Genomic DNA, 18,844 nt, shown 5'->3' on the forward strand with positions numbered 1-18,844 from the left:
AATTAAGTTAAATTGCTAAACACTAAATGGGGGCAGAATTATGAATTCCTTCACTAGAAGTAACATTATGGGCAGTATGAATTTGTGTGGGCGGCTTGAAGTGCCACTCTCGATCAACTTATCAATATATTTGATCCTGATGTAGGTTAGATAAAAGAAGGTTGAGCAGGAAACTCGTGGATATTATGGATTATTAAAATATGCAGTCGAGTGAAATGCATAAATTCATTTATCTCGATTAAGTAACAGATCGAGATTCAGTATTGAATCATTTGGTCTCAGTCTCAGCACGTACCTAACTACAACAAGTTTTCCTTAGTTAATATTTTCCTGTACGTTTTATTTTCGTTATAGAGAGTAGGTAGTGTTTACATTTTAATTGTCTACAAGCTGCAATTTTATGATTTGCAACATATTTGGCTCATGACAGTCTAGCAACAGTATTCCAATGACATAGCTGCGTATGCGAAATTTCACCCGCATGTAGTGTCTTTTTACTATACAGCTAGTAATCGCTGGTTTTAATTATCAGCAAAGTCATAGTCTGACGGCAGCAATAACTAGCGTAGTAGCAACCGGGGGGTTACTATATGACGAAAGGTTCGTTTCGGAAGGCTGCTACGGGAGCCACGACTCTATCTCGTTGTATTAAACGTGGCAATTGTACGACAGCTGTTGTTTATTAGTTTTTCCTTAGTATAGAGTAACCCCGCCGTTACGGCTCTGTTATCGACGATAAAGAGCATTTGCCAATCGATTACTACAACGCATCGGCGCTCCGTGTGATTACTAATTTATAATTTTCAACATCGGCCCGGTGCAGTCCGAGCCTATTAGTAGAAGCTGAGCGATGCAATGGCGATCATGGAATTGTCACCTTAGATTAGAAAAAAGACATGTGAGGAGCCTCCCCTTGACGTAAAGCAGCTGCTGTCCTCATGATTTACTGACGCTAATCTGACTGGCCAATCCTTTCACCATGATGACAATACCTTGTCTAGCTCTAATTTTTGACGAAAATAATTCTACTTAACAAATCAATTTTATACTTAATTAATACAGGATCCTGAAACTGTCAAAAAGCTTTGTAAGCGTCGCTGGTTGAGTTTTCAGTTGTGCCTCGCTTTGCTGATCTACATAGGAGTGACCCTCATAGGTAGTACCATTAAAAAAAGGTATAACGAGAAATTGGTACACCCGAATCGTTCTAAATTCAAATTTTAAAAGCTTAAAGGTGTTTTTCTGTGACATGCAAAATTTACATTCGTTTGATAACGTTAGGCAAGGAAAATTAAAAGGTACTAAACGTTTTATGACTTTTCTCAACTATTGTGTAGTTAGTCATGCAAATAAGTTCAGGAAACTAGTACTATAGTCTATCTGAATAATGTATAAATTATTGCAACTATATTATTCTACTGAACTCTTAACAGTTTTTTTTGTCTTTATTTCAATTTTAAATATTTAACTTTTTAAATAAATGATTGAACTGTGTAATTCTCGCGTATTACAACGACAACAACGTAAAAAAAGTCGAATAATAAATCCTTGTTTTAGTAATAAAGACAAAACGTCGCTTTTCCATCGTCAAGTTATCGTCCCCGGTCGAAATGAAGGGTAATTTTAATTTATAGCTGGCAACCCCGGGCTGCCTCAGATACAGCTGAAGTTTAACCTTTTCTCCGTGACTCTTTGCCTTTTTATCATAAATTTCGTTACTAGACCTTTCGGCATACCTTTCCACAATTATAATCAGCGTTTTTGTTAATTAAGCAGCTTCCAATTATACAGATCACGTTATGTTTGCTTTAATTTATACACTTCATCTTAATGTTTGCTGAGAGCTGAGTTATAGGTGAGCTAACATTATGGGTTGGTACTACTTACAGACAATGTTTTATTGGAATTATAATATTATGATTATGATGTTTTATGATATTATTATCTAAGAAACGAAAAAAAAACAGTTAAAGAAAAATAACCAGTTCTAATAAATACATTTCATGTTTTATATTTTATGATGGAGCTGAGTAGATCGTGCTAAAAAGGATATATTTATAAGAATAATGCTAAAAAAGGCTAGTAGGCACTTCCTGTATAGTAGATCCGAAGACCATAGCCTGTGCGACATTGAAAATATAGGTGTAACATTAAAAATAATACAAAAAATAAAAATTAAAAGCTCCTCCTTTTTTGAAGTCAGCTAAAAATATCAATTGCGGACGCCGCGTGCAGCGTTCGATATTCGAATATGGCTCGGAGCAAACATTAAGGAATAATCAAAACAAAAGTGGACCGTCACAAGTGGCACAAAGGGCTGTCTGCAACAGGTTGAGCATTCTAGATAAGCGACCAATCAGCTGTCTGGTACTTTCACCGCCGCGCGTGACGCAACTCCGGCGCTGGACTCAACTCGTTTTTTGACCCCAACTTGCCAATTAGGTAAACTTATAATAGGCTAAAAGAGAATCTTGTGCGATCTTCGATTACGATACGGTATGTTAAACTAGTAACAGCCTTTTAGGTGAACGTGTGGAAATAACGAAATAGCGCATTCTTTGGTGATTGTGGTGTGCTAAGAGTGGGTAGGGCCACGCCAAGTTGATATTTCATATTATACTTAGGAGCTTTAATAAAATCGTTAAACTTTATAGGTTCACTTTTGAACGCTTTTAAAAATGATTCGTTCGATTTGCTTCCAATAACAAACTGGAATAGGTATATACTTAAGTGCGTACCTAGTTCCTGTTTTTTTGTTTGAAACTTGGTGGTTAAAATTTAATATTCTTTTAAAAATCCTAAATTTATGTAGAATATTATGCGATCATCACGCCTAATACAAATTTGTAGACATATAAAATTAAATGTTAGTCATTAAATGTCAGCTAACATAGTCCAGATATTAGCGGGACATGACATTCTTGAGAATTTTAATTCACATGCTATTTTAAAGATAATGAAGTACTACCTACATAAGCCAGGCCGACTTACGTCAGGAAAAATAGTTTACAAGTAATGTGTGGTTTTTAAAACAACAGTACCTACACATTAGCACTCGAACAATGAGTAAAGGGCTGGCTGGAGCTGCGGGGCAGAGCCAGCCTAGAGCCTTAAATCGACATTCACAATAAATAAGTGGATATATAATACTAAAGTGAGTGCCTCAAGGCTGACCGGTGTTCACGCCACTATCGTATGCTCGAATTTACGACTCCGAACCAAAATACTCTCTAACACTACATTGATAAGGACGAATATGATTTTTCGTGGAAAACGCGAACATTTGCCGATATGTGAGTACGGTGCCATGTATGGAAGTCGCTTTCCTTGTCTAGTTTTGTCTATTTGTGTTTGATATATCGCGTGCGAGGCTTTACGATTGTTTTACGATTTTTAACCATTATACATCATTCAACTGACAAGATTATATCAACAGACACACCGCCATATTTAAATAGTATTGAATACAGTCAACTATTTTCATAAATTTTGACTAGCGATGGAAACAATGAAAGTAACAAAAACACCACAGACGCGACCTACATTTATACATTTTATATGAAAGTAAAAATTAGAACCGCCGCCGATAAAATATACATAAATAAAAGTGAGATGATATTTCTAATACCAATATATAGGATTTAGGAGACCGTAAAACACAAAAAAAAAACTTGAATGTTAACTGGAAATATAGGCAATAAAGGTGTGTATATATGCATGATTTTATAATAAATAATGCAGATGCGAATATAATGTCGCCGGTTCCGTTCGCAAATAATCTGTGATGTGGTCGACGGTCCGTACATTCAAATATTTTGATTCGCATAACAGATGTTCCAAATGTCAAGGATTACCGTTCTATTTGTCTGTTTTTTTTCAAGCAAGTATGACGTGCTCTTGCTATTACAAAAAAAACAACTGCGATTAAAGTCATACAAATTAATACATACACCCATAGACTAGAATTGCATACACCATACACATACACACTCATTCGTACCACTAGAGTCTTATAAGCTTAAAACCCTATAAGCCCTGAGAGTGTTGATATTTTTTTTTACAATTCCCTAGTAAGTAATTCTGCAGACTTTACAACAGTATTACTATGTATGTATTCCAGTAGCTAATCATAATAAATTTCAGGGCTCCTTGGCAGATGCACTGAAACTTATATAATAATTTATGATTTTACGTATTTTTTATATCGTCGTTAATTCATCCTCTCACTTTTAAGTTAATTGATTTGTTGATATTTATTAACAAAGTTAAGTTATTACTAATTTGTTATAATACTATCAATGTTAAAATAATGTAGGGAAATAAATTGACTAGGCATGATTAGATTTGAATTCAGAACAAAGCTTTGTAAAGTTCTATAATGTTGTGAATTGTGATTTAATAATTGTAATCCGCTTTGTGTTACATTAATTAAAATGACATAAATTTTAGCGCTCACAATGGACAAAACACAACTACTTTTAAATTTAGTATAATAAACGTAACTATTGTGCACATAATGCTATGAAATAAAAATAGGATTAAAATTACTATCTCTTCTTAAGTTTAACCATGTTTAACTTGAATATTATAGTTCTAATTTAGTATACTTACCCGTGTGCTTATTGTGCACAGAGTCAGCCGGTCCCTGCAACTGGTTCCATCAGGAATCCTTCAGGAAACTGGTCCGTAGCAAACGTGACACGTGTGTCTTTTGTCACGTAATGTATGACCCATTTAATGAATAACTAGTATTGAGTTAGCTTGAAGTTAATTTTATTTGAAGTGGTTTTTTAAACGGATGTATCTTATGATTATAAAAATACTTACCAACTTAATGTCAGGAAATTGTGGCTACGATTTAGGAATTTATCAGTCAATTTTTTATGTCTTGTTGAGGATAAAACGGTACCGAGAAAATATAAATGCAGCGAGGGCTTCTACAGCAGGTAGGTAGGTACAATGACAACACTTTGATTTTAAAAGTCATAAATAAATTGAGGAAACGTTAATCAGTAGCGCTTACATGTGTAGTATCTATCTATAAATTAAGTTCAAATTGTATGATTTCACCCAGCTTACCCTACCTTTTTTGTTGACAGTACACAGAGAATTTCTGGGTACACTGCGGTGTTGGTAACAAGGCAACAGTAGTGTCCGTGTGAAACTACAGAATTGCTTTATTTTCCGACAGCCAGCTATGTACCGTACATAACTAGTACATAGGTTGAAGTATGTGTCTGGCGGCCTTGCCATGTCGCTTGCACAGGCGGGGCCGCGCTGTGACACTAGTGCAGTGATGCGATATGGTTTCATGGTAAATTATAACTAGGTTTCATGAAAATATATAGTTACTTATAGATGAGGTTAAAGTTGTAATTTTATTGTATATTTTTCTAATCAATACACAAGTGACAAGACTTCCAAATACGTAAGTTTTTACAGTACTAACATGTGCCTGCAAACTCCATTGTTCGTTCGGCGACCACTCGCGAGTACCCGCACTACTTATGCAGTTCAGTAGAAATAAAAAAATAATGAAGTAATTATACAGCCAAGGACAGGAAACTTTATCATTATGTATTCATTAACCTGCTCCACGTCTATTGCGCTTCGCAGCGGATTTTAACACGTTATAGTAGCAGTTACCACGTGACGATAAATCCCCCATTTACCTATAGTAAAAAAAAATCGCATGTGGTTCTCACTATGTTAAATTACTCTGACCCATTTTATATTTAAAATACTGCCTTGTTACCATACTTGCAGAATTAGGACAATAATAACACTAACCTTGCTAGTAAAAAAATATGAATACTTTTATACATTGCTTAATGTCCATTATGATCTTTAATGAATCATTTAATAGTAAAAGTAAATATAACATGTACAATCTACCACCTTATTTTTTGCATAATACATAATTCGATTAAGATGTCAAATGAATAAGTAAATAGTTTACTGGATGGTCCGAAGTTTACTCAATAATTTGCACTAAAAGTTTTGCAACAAGTTTTTGTGATGATTGCAATTTTAATACATCTTTGTTGCACTTCATTGCGTAAGTATCGAGTATAACCTTTTAATTAAATAATCCATATTTATGCGACAAGAAATGTTTTATACGGTTGAATGATTATAACTTGTGATTATTGGTAATGGGATATTCCATGTAATGTTCATTCATACCTATAAAGACTGGCATTTACTTAACTGAATGTCTATGTTTACTTAGATATTAATAAACAATACTTTTGTGGTTTTATGAATTCGTGTAGATGTATAGCCCTGTGATGATGAAGACGATGAGTTAAAGTATCTACTATATGATGGCGTTTAACCTTAAACATTTTAAATATTATACAGCAACTGAAAGAATCTTATACTAAAACTAAAAGCCATGTGTTGAAAACGTGAATTAAACGTCTTGAACTAAACACAGCGCAGTGGCGTGTAAATAACGATGTAAACAAAACAGTGTTGCATAACGGGAATGTGGGGTGAATGTATGAATGACGAGTCGCACCAGAGGGTTACTCTATACTGGCGAAAAACGGACGAACGGGAGCTTTTATGCGATTGAAACGTTTGGTACAACTAGATAGAGCCGTGGCTCGCACAGCATCGCTCTGAAACTTAGTTTTTCGTTTTATAGAGTGACCCCCCGTCTCTTGGCTCCGCGCCAGCGCCACAAGTGGCGTGGCCTTGGGCGACCTTCACCACTGCACACTAGACGATTTGGTAACTGAAACACTGATCACTGTAACTTTAGGTGTAGATCTAAGGTATGTTGAGCACGGTAATGTGAAATGTGTTCTAGGAATTGACATAGTAATTATTGAAACTTGCCGTTTACAGTTTACAGTTGTTATATTTTGTTTGCGGCTAGGAAATTTTTTCTTTGGCTCGACCACTAGTGAAAACTCAACCTGTATCTGCGTACAAACGGTTTTATGTTTGGCAGCTCTGCATTTCACAATAATTTGTAATTATTATTTTGTGTGCGTGGACTTTCGATTTTAAACTGTACAGAAATTCTAACATTACCGATTTAGAATTTTGGTAGATATGGAGATATATTTTACTTGTAGTATGAACGGTTACAAGCTTTGGAAAAAAGTTAAGGAATGCCCAAGCCTAAAACTCTGTTTCCCTCGATCGATACATTCCGGGAACCTGTATTCTAACCATCCGTGATCCGACCCATTTTAATTATTCTTCAGATCCAACGACAATCAGTATCCCTTTTCTCATGAAAATGGCCGAAGCTGTAATTAAAAGTACCGAGTGTCCACTGTCCAATGTCCACCACTTCAGTTAAAACAACAAATAAAGCGTGGAAGTGAGCGTTACCTTTATTATTTCGAAAAAAACAAGCTAATACATACGTAAAGATGGACAAAAATGTAATAAAAGAAATCCAACGACTTATTTACGAAGAACCTTTGGCAATATCTAAATCAACACGCAGAGCCGAGCAGATATCGAAACAAGAACCGCTCACCGCGAAATGAAATGACTTCGGATTCCGAACCCCTTGAAAGCGGCCCTATTCTATTTTCTATAGGCATAGGGGTCGATATGGGGCACTTGTTGCATGAGCCCGTGACCCACTGCGCAAGGTCACGGGGGCACGGGACCTACCTGTTGCATCCGCGAGATCGAAAGTTGAAGCGACTGGAGTCGTTGGTGAAGCCAGAATATGCAGCTTTGTAACTAAAGTTTGAGACACAGTTCTTGGCTCTTGATGTTTGCTGGGATTTCCTCTCCGCCTTTTCGTTGCAGGCTTTATTGCGTTTGTGTTTAATGTCTTATATACTTACAGGTATTATGTAATGCATTGGTAGTTAACATTTTGATTAAATTAATTTGATTTGTTGAAATAAGGACAATAAAGCGCGAAGAAACTGTTACATTAGATTGTCTTTCATCATTTTTAATGGAAGTGAATGTGCGTCTTAATTGGAAATGCAGTGTTATGTGCATTTGCAGTATTTGCACAATTATTTTATATTTACTACAGAAACAACTGAAATTAATCACAAATCTTAATTTACACTCTCATCTATAGGTACTTACCTACATATAATAATATGTAATTAGGTACAGTAAATGTTAGCTGTGGCGCGGGTTACCTAACATGAAAATATAAGCGTAAACTTAACTGTTGCAGAGCATGATGCAACTTGGCTAGACTCGGAGTAATCAACTCTAAATACTATTGAATGTCTTTCAAAATTAGTTTTTATTAAGATACAATAAGGTTTACTGCAACATTTCGTATAAATTGCTATGAAATCATCTTTACTTCGACTTAAACTATTGAATCTACATTAATTTAATACAAGGATAGTTTTAGAAATGTGTGGTGACCTTGCTTCTTTAATAACATTTCTGTAGGTTGGACGGATGATCTAACACCTATGTATGTACCTACCTGAGCGCCGCCAGTTGCGATAGAGAAAACCTGTCGGAGGAAGTATTTACGAGAAATGTCTAGCTGGAGTTGGATAATCCTGAATAGGATTCAATAGAGTCAATCAATACGAATAGTCAGAGAAAAAAAGTCGGAAAGTTATTAATAAACACAATTTCTGGGAAAGCAATTTCCCCAACGGTGTACTACGGCTGCGTTCAGAATACTAGGTCCCGTAGAACCGCTTGGATTTACAGAGAAACTGTCTTTATGTCAGGAGCATAAGAGCCGCAGACGGTACGATTGCGGGACTAGTGAGCATTATGTACGATGCGTGACTAAATCAGTGTACGACATCAACAATACTGAATAATGGTATTAATTGCAGAATTTCACTTGTGCGCGGGCAGCAGACCGCGACAAATTATTGTTAACACGCCCGTCGTGTTCTGCCGATGTCGCCAACATTGCTTTATTATAAAAATGTTATTACATTGATGTACATTTTCGTAAGATACTGTCGTGTATTAATTCAGGTTTAAACAGACATTATTTTGTATTTCAACAAAAACCTATCTAAAATGTTAATCTGATCTGAGTATAAAAAAACACAGAATTTACTGATAAAGAGAATCATATAAAAGTAAAAAAAAGTCCCTGATTGTGACACTTTAAACTAATTTAACTACATACGATACGACAACACTCACTATCATTTTACCTTTTATGGGTATGAAGTGTATTAGAAATTTAGAACACAACATAATCATTATGTTAGTATGTTGCTACATTCGGGCTAAGTCGCGTACTTTTTGCGTTTGCTAACAAGACAATGACCTAAAATTCGTGACAAACTTATGAATAGGCGAAAAAAACTGCATTCGCCAAAAAATATGTAAGTGTTTAGTTTTAGCCACAGGTTGTTCTCATTAAGGGTTATTGCCAGACTGACCTATATTAAGGTCGTATACCTGTGCTATAATTATAAACATTTAGCAGACAGAATATAAGATATAAATTTCAGATGAGCCTGTCTCGAAATGAAACGTTAAAGGTGACCGCATTAAAATGTAAAATAAGCCGGATTTGTTCAGAGATTTATCATTCTCTGCCTAAATGGACGCTCGGGTGTGTCCTAATATAATATTGATAAAAATATTCTGATTTTGGACTCTTAACAGAAAAAGGTTATTCTTTTATGTAGTAACCATTTTATTTATTTTCCCGGCTTTATTTTCTTTCATAAATATGTGAAAATAATGAGCCATTAAATTTATTTATCTACCGCCCTCTATAACCTTCTTTTGTTTTCGTTTGTGTACTTAACATCACTCAAAAATAGGTGAACAAAGGCATACGTTTTTGGAACTGGTAAAGCGAAACTACCTACATAGTATTATCAAGTTGATTTGTTTACGTAGTTTCAGTTTTATCGAGTGAGTGGCGTCATAGTGCATGAATGAGTTTGAGAATATATACTGTAAAAGTTTGTAAATGGCAATATACACGTCATCCCATTGATTAAACAATGTACAAGAATAATACCTTTCGTTTACAACTTCGTGTGTAATATCAACCAAAACAACACCTACTACTTTAGTTTCCACGACCAAATACACACACGAGCCATGGAATAGTTCCAGTGACACATAGAACATCAATGACAGGTGGAACTTTTTCCTTGCTCGTAAATTGCAACCAATAACCCCGCCATGTTTGTTGCAGGGCGCTACTAGTGAACCCCAGTGTCGCGAGGCAGCATGTAGCGGAGTGCACGCAGCACAGTCACAGTGTCTCTGACCCGCGCTAGCCACGCCATGGAGCCCGAGGTCGGCCTCGACGACGACGGCTACGAGTTCGACTCCAGCAAGATCCCGGAGATCGTGACTCCCGACGAGATGAACGAGAGCGGCTACCAGGAGGGCTCCGAGCAGAGCTACGGGGAGCGGCGGGACTCGAAGGAGGGGTTCGGGGGGGAGGGGGACTCGGACAGCGGGGTGGACGGGGTCAGCAGCGGCTGCAGCGTGGCTGATGACTGCCCGGTGGTGTCGGTGAATGACGTGGTGGCGTACTACGATGACATCCGGCCGCGCCGCCGCGCCGCGCCGCTCAATTACTACAGCGTCGACATCGAGCGGATGGTGCTCGACACTGCTCAGGTCTGTACACGTTTTTTTTTCTTTTTCTAACATATATTATTATCCTCACGAGCAATGAAAAAGTTCCGGTGACGTATAGAAGTCAATGGCAGGTGGAACTTTTTCATTACCCGTGAGTGAGGGTACATGGGCTTACTGTCTGTAAGTGTTTTATGAAACAATGTTCCATACTTAATAAACGCCGGTAAACATAAGACTGAGCTAGGGTTTGTCTCATGACCAGCTTATGACCTTTTAATAATGTCAGTGCGTTTACATCAATAACAATCAGTTATGTTTAACCATTTATAAAACTTAAGTAGCTATTTGTGCAGGGGCGTATTTAAAGATTTTGCGCCCTGGGCTCCTGTAGTTTTCCGCCCCATCACGGAATGAAAGAAAACAAAAAGAGCAATTAGTGTAGAGTACCTACCGACCTACATAAATATATAAGAACATTGTGGTGATAGATTTGCCTAAATAATGATATCGTCCGAACAAAAAAAAAAGATTTTTCTGGTTAGACGAGTAAGTACATTTTAGAACGTTAAGAAATAAACTTGTGCAGGGCGACTGAGTGAGGCTATTTTTTTTCTTTAGATTTCCTTAAAAAAATACAGAGGCGGAAAAAAATAGACTATTCTACCGGATCAGAAAAGAATAAATGCCGGCTTTCATACTCGAAAAATCCAGCACTGCTCGTCACTAAAATACCTCGGAGTAACCCTCACGTACAAAACCCACTGCCAAAATACCAAGACGAAAGTCAGCTCCCAAAACAACCTTCTGCGATGGCTTACGTCTACCAGCTGAGGCACCTCTCCGCAAGTTCTACGAACAAGTAGCCTAGCACTCTGCTGCTCAGCCGAATTTGCCTGCCCCATATGGGTAAGATTTCCATTCCTCAAAGCCTGAAGACAAATGTCTTCAACCAGTGTGTCCTGCCAGTGATGACGTATGGTGCAGAGACGTAGACTGGGGACTGGTCCACCGATTGAAAGTCGCTCAGCGTGCTATGGAGAGAGCTATGCTAGAGGTTTCTCTGATGGGTTATATCAGAAATGAGGTTATCTGTCAGAGGACTAAGGTTACCAACATAGCTGTCAAATATGCAAGCTAAAGTGGCAGTGGGCTGGTCATATCTGCCGAAAAACCGATAACCGTTGGGGTAGACGAGTTCTCAAGTGAACCTTAGCCGGGTAGAGCCGGTAGTGGTTGGATGAGGAAAGCCGAGGACCGAGGTTGTATGGCGCTCCTTGGGAGTGGCCTATGTCCAGCAGTGGATGATTATTGGCTGATGATGATGATGATGGTGATGATGATATGGGCAAGGTCCGCGCATGCTAGAGAAGTAGATTTTGCTCTGAACGACACAGTTTGTATAGTAACGGGATGCCTCAAACCGACACCGCTCTACAAAGTCTACTCTCTGGCTGGGATAGCACCCGTTAGCATACGGCGAAAAGTGGCATGTTCTGTTGAGAAAGCCAAACAAGAATGCGACTCCAGACATCCACTTTACTCACATACTGCCGCACCTTCCCGCCTTAAGAGCCGCAAAGCGTTTCTAAATAATGAGGTGTCCTTAACGGATGAAAACCCACAAAATGCAAGGTTCTGGGAGGAAAAGCAGCCCCAGGATCCTTTCCTACCTCTTGAGGTAAAACTTGCTCCCGGTAACAGTCTTCCCTGGCACATTTGGAAGACTCTAAATCGGTTGCGAGCAGAGGTAGGCTGCTGCAAGCACAATCTTTGCAAGTGGGGCTATACCGTTGGTGCCTACCAACCTATGCGACTTTCGTACCGCCCCCCTGACTATGGAGCATTTACTCTGATGTCACATGTGCCCTTCCACCTGCACTCGGGAAGACTTACTCCAGGCCAACCAGAATGCTATCAAAGTTGCTTCTTTTTGGTCTAGACAAATTAAAATATTCGCATGTTCACTGACACGAAAGAAGAAGAAGTGTATACGAGGACCTACCGACCTACATAATAATATGTATAAGAACATTGTGGTGATAGATTTGCATAGATAATGATATCTTCCGAACAAAAATAAAGTTTTTTTCTGTTAAGACGAGTAAGTACATTTTAGTACGTTTAGAAATAAACTAGAGCAGAGCGACTGAGTGAGGCGATTTTTTTTTCTTAATTTTCCTTAAAAAAATACCGGGGCGGAAAAAAATTACACTATTCCACCGGTTCAGAAAAGAACAAAGGCCGGCTTTCATACTTTAAATCATATTTCTTATTAAGACATGAAATCAACACGTGGAAAGATGGCTCAGGGCCGTTCTAGGCTTGCGTCCTAAAATATTGTTCTGTACCTTTTTAATCCTCCAGCCTAAGGGCGGCCTACCGGCCGCCCTTTGCCGCCTGCCGCCCCGGGCTGTAGCCCTTTTAGCCCTAGGGTAAATACGCCCCTGTATTTGTGTTACTAACATTTAATATGTATATACTAAGTAAATAGCAGTTACAGACTATCATTAGCTAAATAATCTGGTATGAGACTGTAATGTTACACCGAGAGTGTCCTAGACCACAATCACACAGGTGACGATCAAAAAGCGGTTTGTGCCGTGTTCATTACCTACCTCAACCTATATTGGAGTAATTGATTTTGTATTTTATAGTCCAGACCGATACTTTGTAGACATAGATATAACTTCTACAATGTAACTTTTGTATTTGATTGACTTACTTAAGCCATATGCCATTATCTGTTAAATTGTAATGTGTACAGTTTATTTAATAAATGTAATGTCGTGTCGGCGGCCAAATAGAGTTTTCACCAAAACAACATTATTGTATGCTCGCGGGGTTATTATAGGTACATACCTAGGTCAGTAGAGACTACCCCAAGAGACGGTTGTGAGTGGCGGTGGCGTGACGGATAGTTACTAATACTATACTACTCACAAAGTATAGGTACTTGAAGATGCGTTATATCATACCTACATGTTCAAGCAGAAGAGACGTTACAAAACTTACCTCGAATCGCAACGCAGCGATCATTACCTTTCCAATCTAAAATCATTGCCTTTCTATTTGCCACTGAAGTAAATAATTACCTATTGTCTGTGTACAATAGTAGTTAAAATAGGGTTTTGAAATATATGTCTTACATTCACTATGTAGCAGCTTGCAGCTGATAAAACCTAAACACCAGATGAATTCAGCCAAGTGTTTATCACGTTTATAGTCATTTTGAGTTCTAAGCTATTATTGTATCCTAAGATTCGAATTTGTTTTGTAGGAATGCAAATGCAGTCAAAGGGTGGAAATTTATAAAATCTATTGGGACAAATTCATTTAAGAAAAGGAATATAAACCATTCAAATTATATGTAGTTTTAGACCAAGGAAAAGATAGGATAAAATGCGAAAAAAATATTATATACTTACCTACATTTGATTTCTGAAACATAAATATCAGCCTTTGATTCAAGTATTCTCACATAAAGTCTATCTACAAACCGAATCGGTTGAATAGAACGTCGTTACCAGACCGAGACAGGTTACATCTTTACAGCCACTAACACTACACGTGTGCAGCGTGTAGCGTGGCCTCACTAGACGGTACTGGAGATTTCTCTGTTACTCATCGCCATTGCACACTCAAATGTAGTCTAGATATTCTACACAGTAGTACCTATAGTATGAAGATACTTGTATTGCGTTATGAAATAAATAACATACTTGATGCCAAATAAATTTGTAATGCGATTTGAAATTAGCTGTGTAATGTTATGTTACTCGTATAATGTACCAAACCGATAATCTCGAATCGATGTGGAGGGACGTTTCATTGACGTTATTCTTTGGAGCCTCGGAGCTGCATCGCGCGGCGGAGGAAAGAAAGCAAATCTCGCACAAGGCCGGCGACGAGCCACGAGAAAACATGTTAATGCTGACGACTTAATTAATGGTACCTGGTCACTACCACGTCACATATCGCAACAAATCGTCACACGAGCCATCGCGTGGCGGTAGATACTAACTTTTATTACAACAATAGTAAAGTTCACACTACTTTCTTATTTACGAGCGTGTTGCGCGCAAAGGGTGTTGTTACAGGTGAAGCCTTATTGAAGCTGGCTAGACCGACCAAGCGATCGTGGTCCGCCGCGGAGGCACCACGCGGCCGTGTGTGGAAGGTGTTGTTAGAGATAATGACAGTTCTTATTTTGACCATGGGTCAACAATGCTTGGTCGGCTAGATAGTGCGTTGAAAATCGATATTCGTGTTGGCGGATGTACTCAAGGGCAGGCGTTGTTTGTAATCTTTCGTTTGATAAACCGATTTGCATATTTATGTATATAATGTTCAGTGTTTGTGACAAGACAATGGAAAGTAATGAATTTCTGTTATGCCGCAGAACATTTTCTTGACAGATTCTGTCTATACATGCTTGTTTCATTATCATTGTTACTACGCAGTAAATAGTAAAATAATTATCGTTTAACTCTCCGAATCATGCTCTCAGATAGGTATTGATACAAAAGGATGATTAAGCAATAATCTTTCATTAAGTCTTCATTACTCTGAATCGTATGCCATAAAACGGATCTAACAGTCTAACAAAAAACATTAATGTTTTAAGAACAATTCTAAGAACACCATACTTGGTTACATGTTACACATCTGTAGGAGCTCTCTATAACTATCGCTATAGGTACCTATATTTTCCACGAATTAAGACCTTTATAAAACTTCAGTAAAGGAATAATATAACAAATGTGTATTGTTAGCACATTGTTAGCGCTGTTTACCAACGCTTTTCATGGAAACTTAATTGTAACAAGCGTTTTTTTTTTCACAACTGTAGAAAGAAAAGTTTGGGTGTGATTTCGCGAGGTAAAGGGTGAAAAAACAAAATTCTAGGTAAACACCTAGGTAAAACTAAAGTTTGGTAACATACCAAACTTTAGTTTTACTTCAACGATTTCTAAATAATTCTAAGGTGTTTTCGGGGGGTATCGCTCACAACACAGTTTTGAAGTAGTGTAATATAATGATTCATACAGGTCCACAGGTCGCCAGGTCCGACACAACATACTCGCCATGTTAATCTCGTTAGTCTTGTCTCGGCCCGCGCTCACTCGCCAAGGAAATGGTGTCGTTAATATGATTATAATATGTATTATGTCGTTTTGATGATGATTAATGTGTACTGTACCTAATAATACATTGCAAAAATCTCAATATTCTTAGCATAATATTATTAAGTACACCTTTTTGTGGCATATTCCTACTAGGAAAGGCCTCTCTATGAATTGAGCTTATACCTATGTTGTTTTTTGCCTCGATATATAGCTGGCTGCATTGAGTATCCCGAATCCGCGTTGTTCTATGGCTGGCTGACATCACTCAGACTCACAAGGGGTAGTCAAACCCTCAAATCATTAATAGGCCGTGTTGTAAATTCACAACATAGTTAAAATTAACTTTGAAACAGACGAGTTTCAACTCTTTGAGTCAGTCAGTCAAAGTTGAAATTCGTATATCACAACATAAATTTTAAACCTACTTTAAAGTGTCAATAAGCCCTATAAATTTGGGGAAAGGCTTTTGGTAAAGTTTAGGGGACTGGCAAAACGAAAGATCCGCTTTTCACTGTATATTATTTTGTACGCAGGAGTCGAAAGTAGCACTATTATTTTATCAATATCTGTACATATAGTTTTGAAAGGTTTTACAAAATATATTATTATCACTTTTTCCTTTTTTGTATGTATAATGATAGTAGTTATACTATTTTCTTTAATTAAGTCTTCTTTGAAGTAATTAGTTTTTATTCAGTATAGTAATTAAATGTTCTCGTGGACAAGTAAGTAAGATGATGACGTAATCCATGTTGATAAAACATTGGCTGGTTGTAAGTAGTAATAATGTGGAATTCTTTTCTTATAAATCCCGCCACTTAACCGTCTAGGTTTTATGTTAGTATAAAAAATCCACTCGACTACGTCTTTACGATTCGGCCTCAGTAATATAAAGTCATAAGTAAATAGTGTATCGCCCATAAAGGTCAAATGAACGAAACATTTTCTTACAAAATAATCGTCGATAAAGTTTATTGCAATCCACTTTAGTACATCAGAATACATAATTAATAATTAAGTATACCTATTGTGATTTTGTACTATAATAATGGATTTTTTGACAGTACAACTTTTATACAGGTTGTTGCAAACTTAGAAAGCAGTAAACCGAAGGGACTCAGGGGGTCATTTTGAACAAATTTCGTTCTATGACTTTTGGAAATTCGCGTCACTATAATATTTTATATGTATAATTTACCCATAGCGCATGTCATGACATGTGACCCAGAATGTTTCTCTAGAGAAACTAAATGCTTATTGGCGAATTTCCAAAAGTCGTAGAACAAACATTTTTCAATATATCCTGAATAACCTCTTCGGCTAACTATACCTCCACTTTTTCAACATCCTGTATATTTAATAGGACTAAATAAGTATCTAATTATGGAATACATGACCGATGTGTCTAATGCATTGTTTACGGAGATAAAGTGCGGTAAATCACGAACATATTGATGTCTATTTTGGTCTGTGGTCTGTGGTCGCAGATTATAAAGTATCTATAAGTAAGAATAAGGATATTCCTTTGTTACTAGATCACGTTTAGTGTTCTTAGGTTTTTCTTAATAACTATAATACTCGTATTTACTGCGAATTCTTTCTGGATAATAAACAAATACTTACCTAAATTAATATTTTTTACTTAACATATACTTAATCTAAATTTTGCTATATTTGCTTTAAGTTGCAAATTTTCTATATTCCTCAATTATTAGATTAGAGCATATTTGATCTAAATATGCTGGTTTTACCCTTAGATATAACTTTACCCACATTACCTCATGATTCCGAGAATTCTGAATATATTACAATGAACAGATATTCTTGCGCGAACGCGAAGCCCATCCCTTTCCTCGGCTCTTCGAAGAAATATAACTCTTCAGCGTCTTTAGAATAGGTTAGAATGTTATTTGACAAGTATTTGTAATACTGTCGATCTCCGTAATGCAATAACCGTGATCTACAAGTATGCGCTCTACTAAACCCACGTTTCCTATGATGTTACATTTAATGCTCACGTCTCTAATGTTTACGTCAATAAATATTTTACTACTAACTTTCAAACTATATTTGTCTTGGTAATTTGTGTCCGTTAACTATTCTAATACTTATGCGCTTTTTGTTTACTTCTACACCATTTTATTTCGTCGGGTTAACCACTAATAAAAATACATATTTCTATTGGATCATTCTTATATTATTATCCAATCCAATGATGTTACACGTTTGTAACATGGTAGTTATTTTAGCGACATCGTCCAAACAATAGTCTGAGCTCGGACAATGCAGCAAGTCACCTAATAATTACATTGCTTCAGTAAGCTGCAATCCACGGGGTGTGGGACCTAAAACCTATGGTTTAAGTAGTACTTACCTAGTACCTACTTATTTTAATATTCCCGACTCAACAACTTACAACGTACACGGTGTGAAAATATGGAATGTTTCCTTCTTTGATTATCGGTATAATAACTAGATGATAGTACTAAAATAGATGCAAAAAACTGCCAGCATTTTGTTTACTTTACTTTGCTTTACTTTTTACCGATGAATAAAGTCAGTCTTCCCAACCCAACCCAACGTATCCTAACTAATATTATAAATGCGAAAGTAACTGTGTCTGTCTGTCTGTCTGTCTGTCTGTCTGTCTGTCTGTTACTCTTTCATGCCAAAACTACTGAACGGATTTGAATGAAATTTGGTATACATACGGTCTAGACCCTGGAAAAGAACATAGGCTACTTTTTATCCCCGAATTCCCACGGGAAAACTCTTTAAGGCGAAGCGAAGCGCGCGGGAACAGCTAGTTCAAAATAAGAGCTCTGTGGTAGATGTGAGGTTTTAATAAAATTGTCGAGCCGTTTCTTTTGCAGTTACACTCCATCTAGGCCCTATTAAAATATCGTTGGGTTCCTCGCAGCAAAATTTGCTAACTTGCGAATTTAAGGTACCTAGTTTCCCTATAGGGCACGTCTTATCTTCCCATCCTGTATGCATAAATGCTCACCGGCATTATGCGGGTTCGAATCCCGGCGCTGACATGTACCAATGAGTTCTTTGAATTTAAGTACAACGTATACCATCGCTCTTACGGTGAAGGAAAACATCGTGAGGAAACCTGCATATCTAGATTTAGCACTCCTAGATATGTGAACCCACCAACCCGCAGTGGACCAGAGTGGTGG

General features: G+C 37.3%; 1 protein-coding gene across 3 annotated transcripts in view; it reads left to right on the forward strand.

The window, feature by feature from the left end:
• The window catches only part of LOC105386600 (terminal nucleotidyltransferase 5C), a 120,215-nt gene that overhangs the window by 2,007 nt on the left and 99,364 nt on the right, over positions 1–18,844 (forward strand). For all 3 annotated transcript variants that reach the window (XM_038105339.2, XM_038105343.2, XM_038105348.2), the window contains exon 2: positions 10,139–10,572. In XM_038105339.2, the coding sequence (XP_037961267.2) occupies positions 10,231–10,572 (342 nt within the window). In that variant the 5' untranslated portion in view covers positions 10,139–10,230. The remainder of the gene's footprint in view (positions 1–10,138; positions 10,573–18,844) is intronic.

The sequence above is a fragment of the Plutella xylostella genome, chromosome 9 (assembly GCF_932276165.1).
Source record: "Plutella xylostella chromosome 9, ilPluXylo3.1, whole genome shotgun sequence".
Lineage (NCBI taxonomy): Eukaryota > Metazoa > Arthropoda > Insecta > Lepidoptera > Plutellidae > Plutella > Plutella xylostella.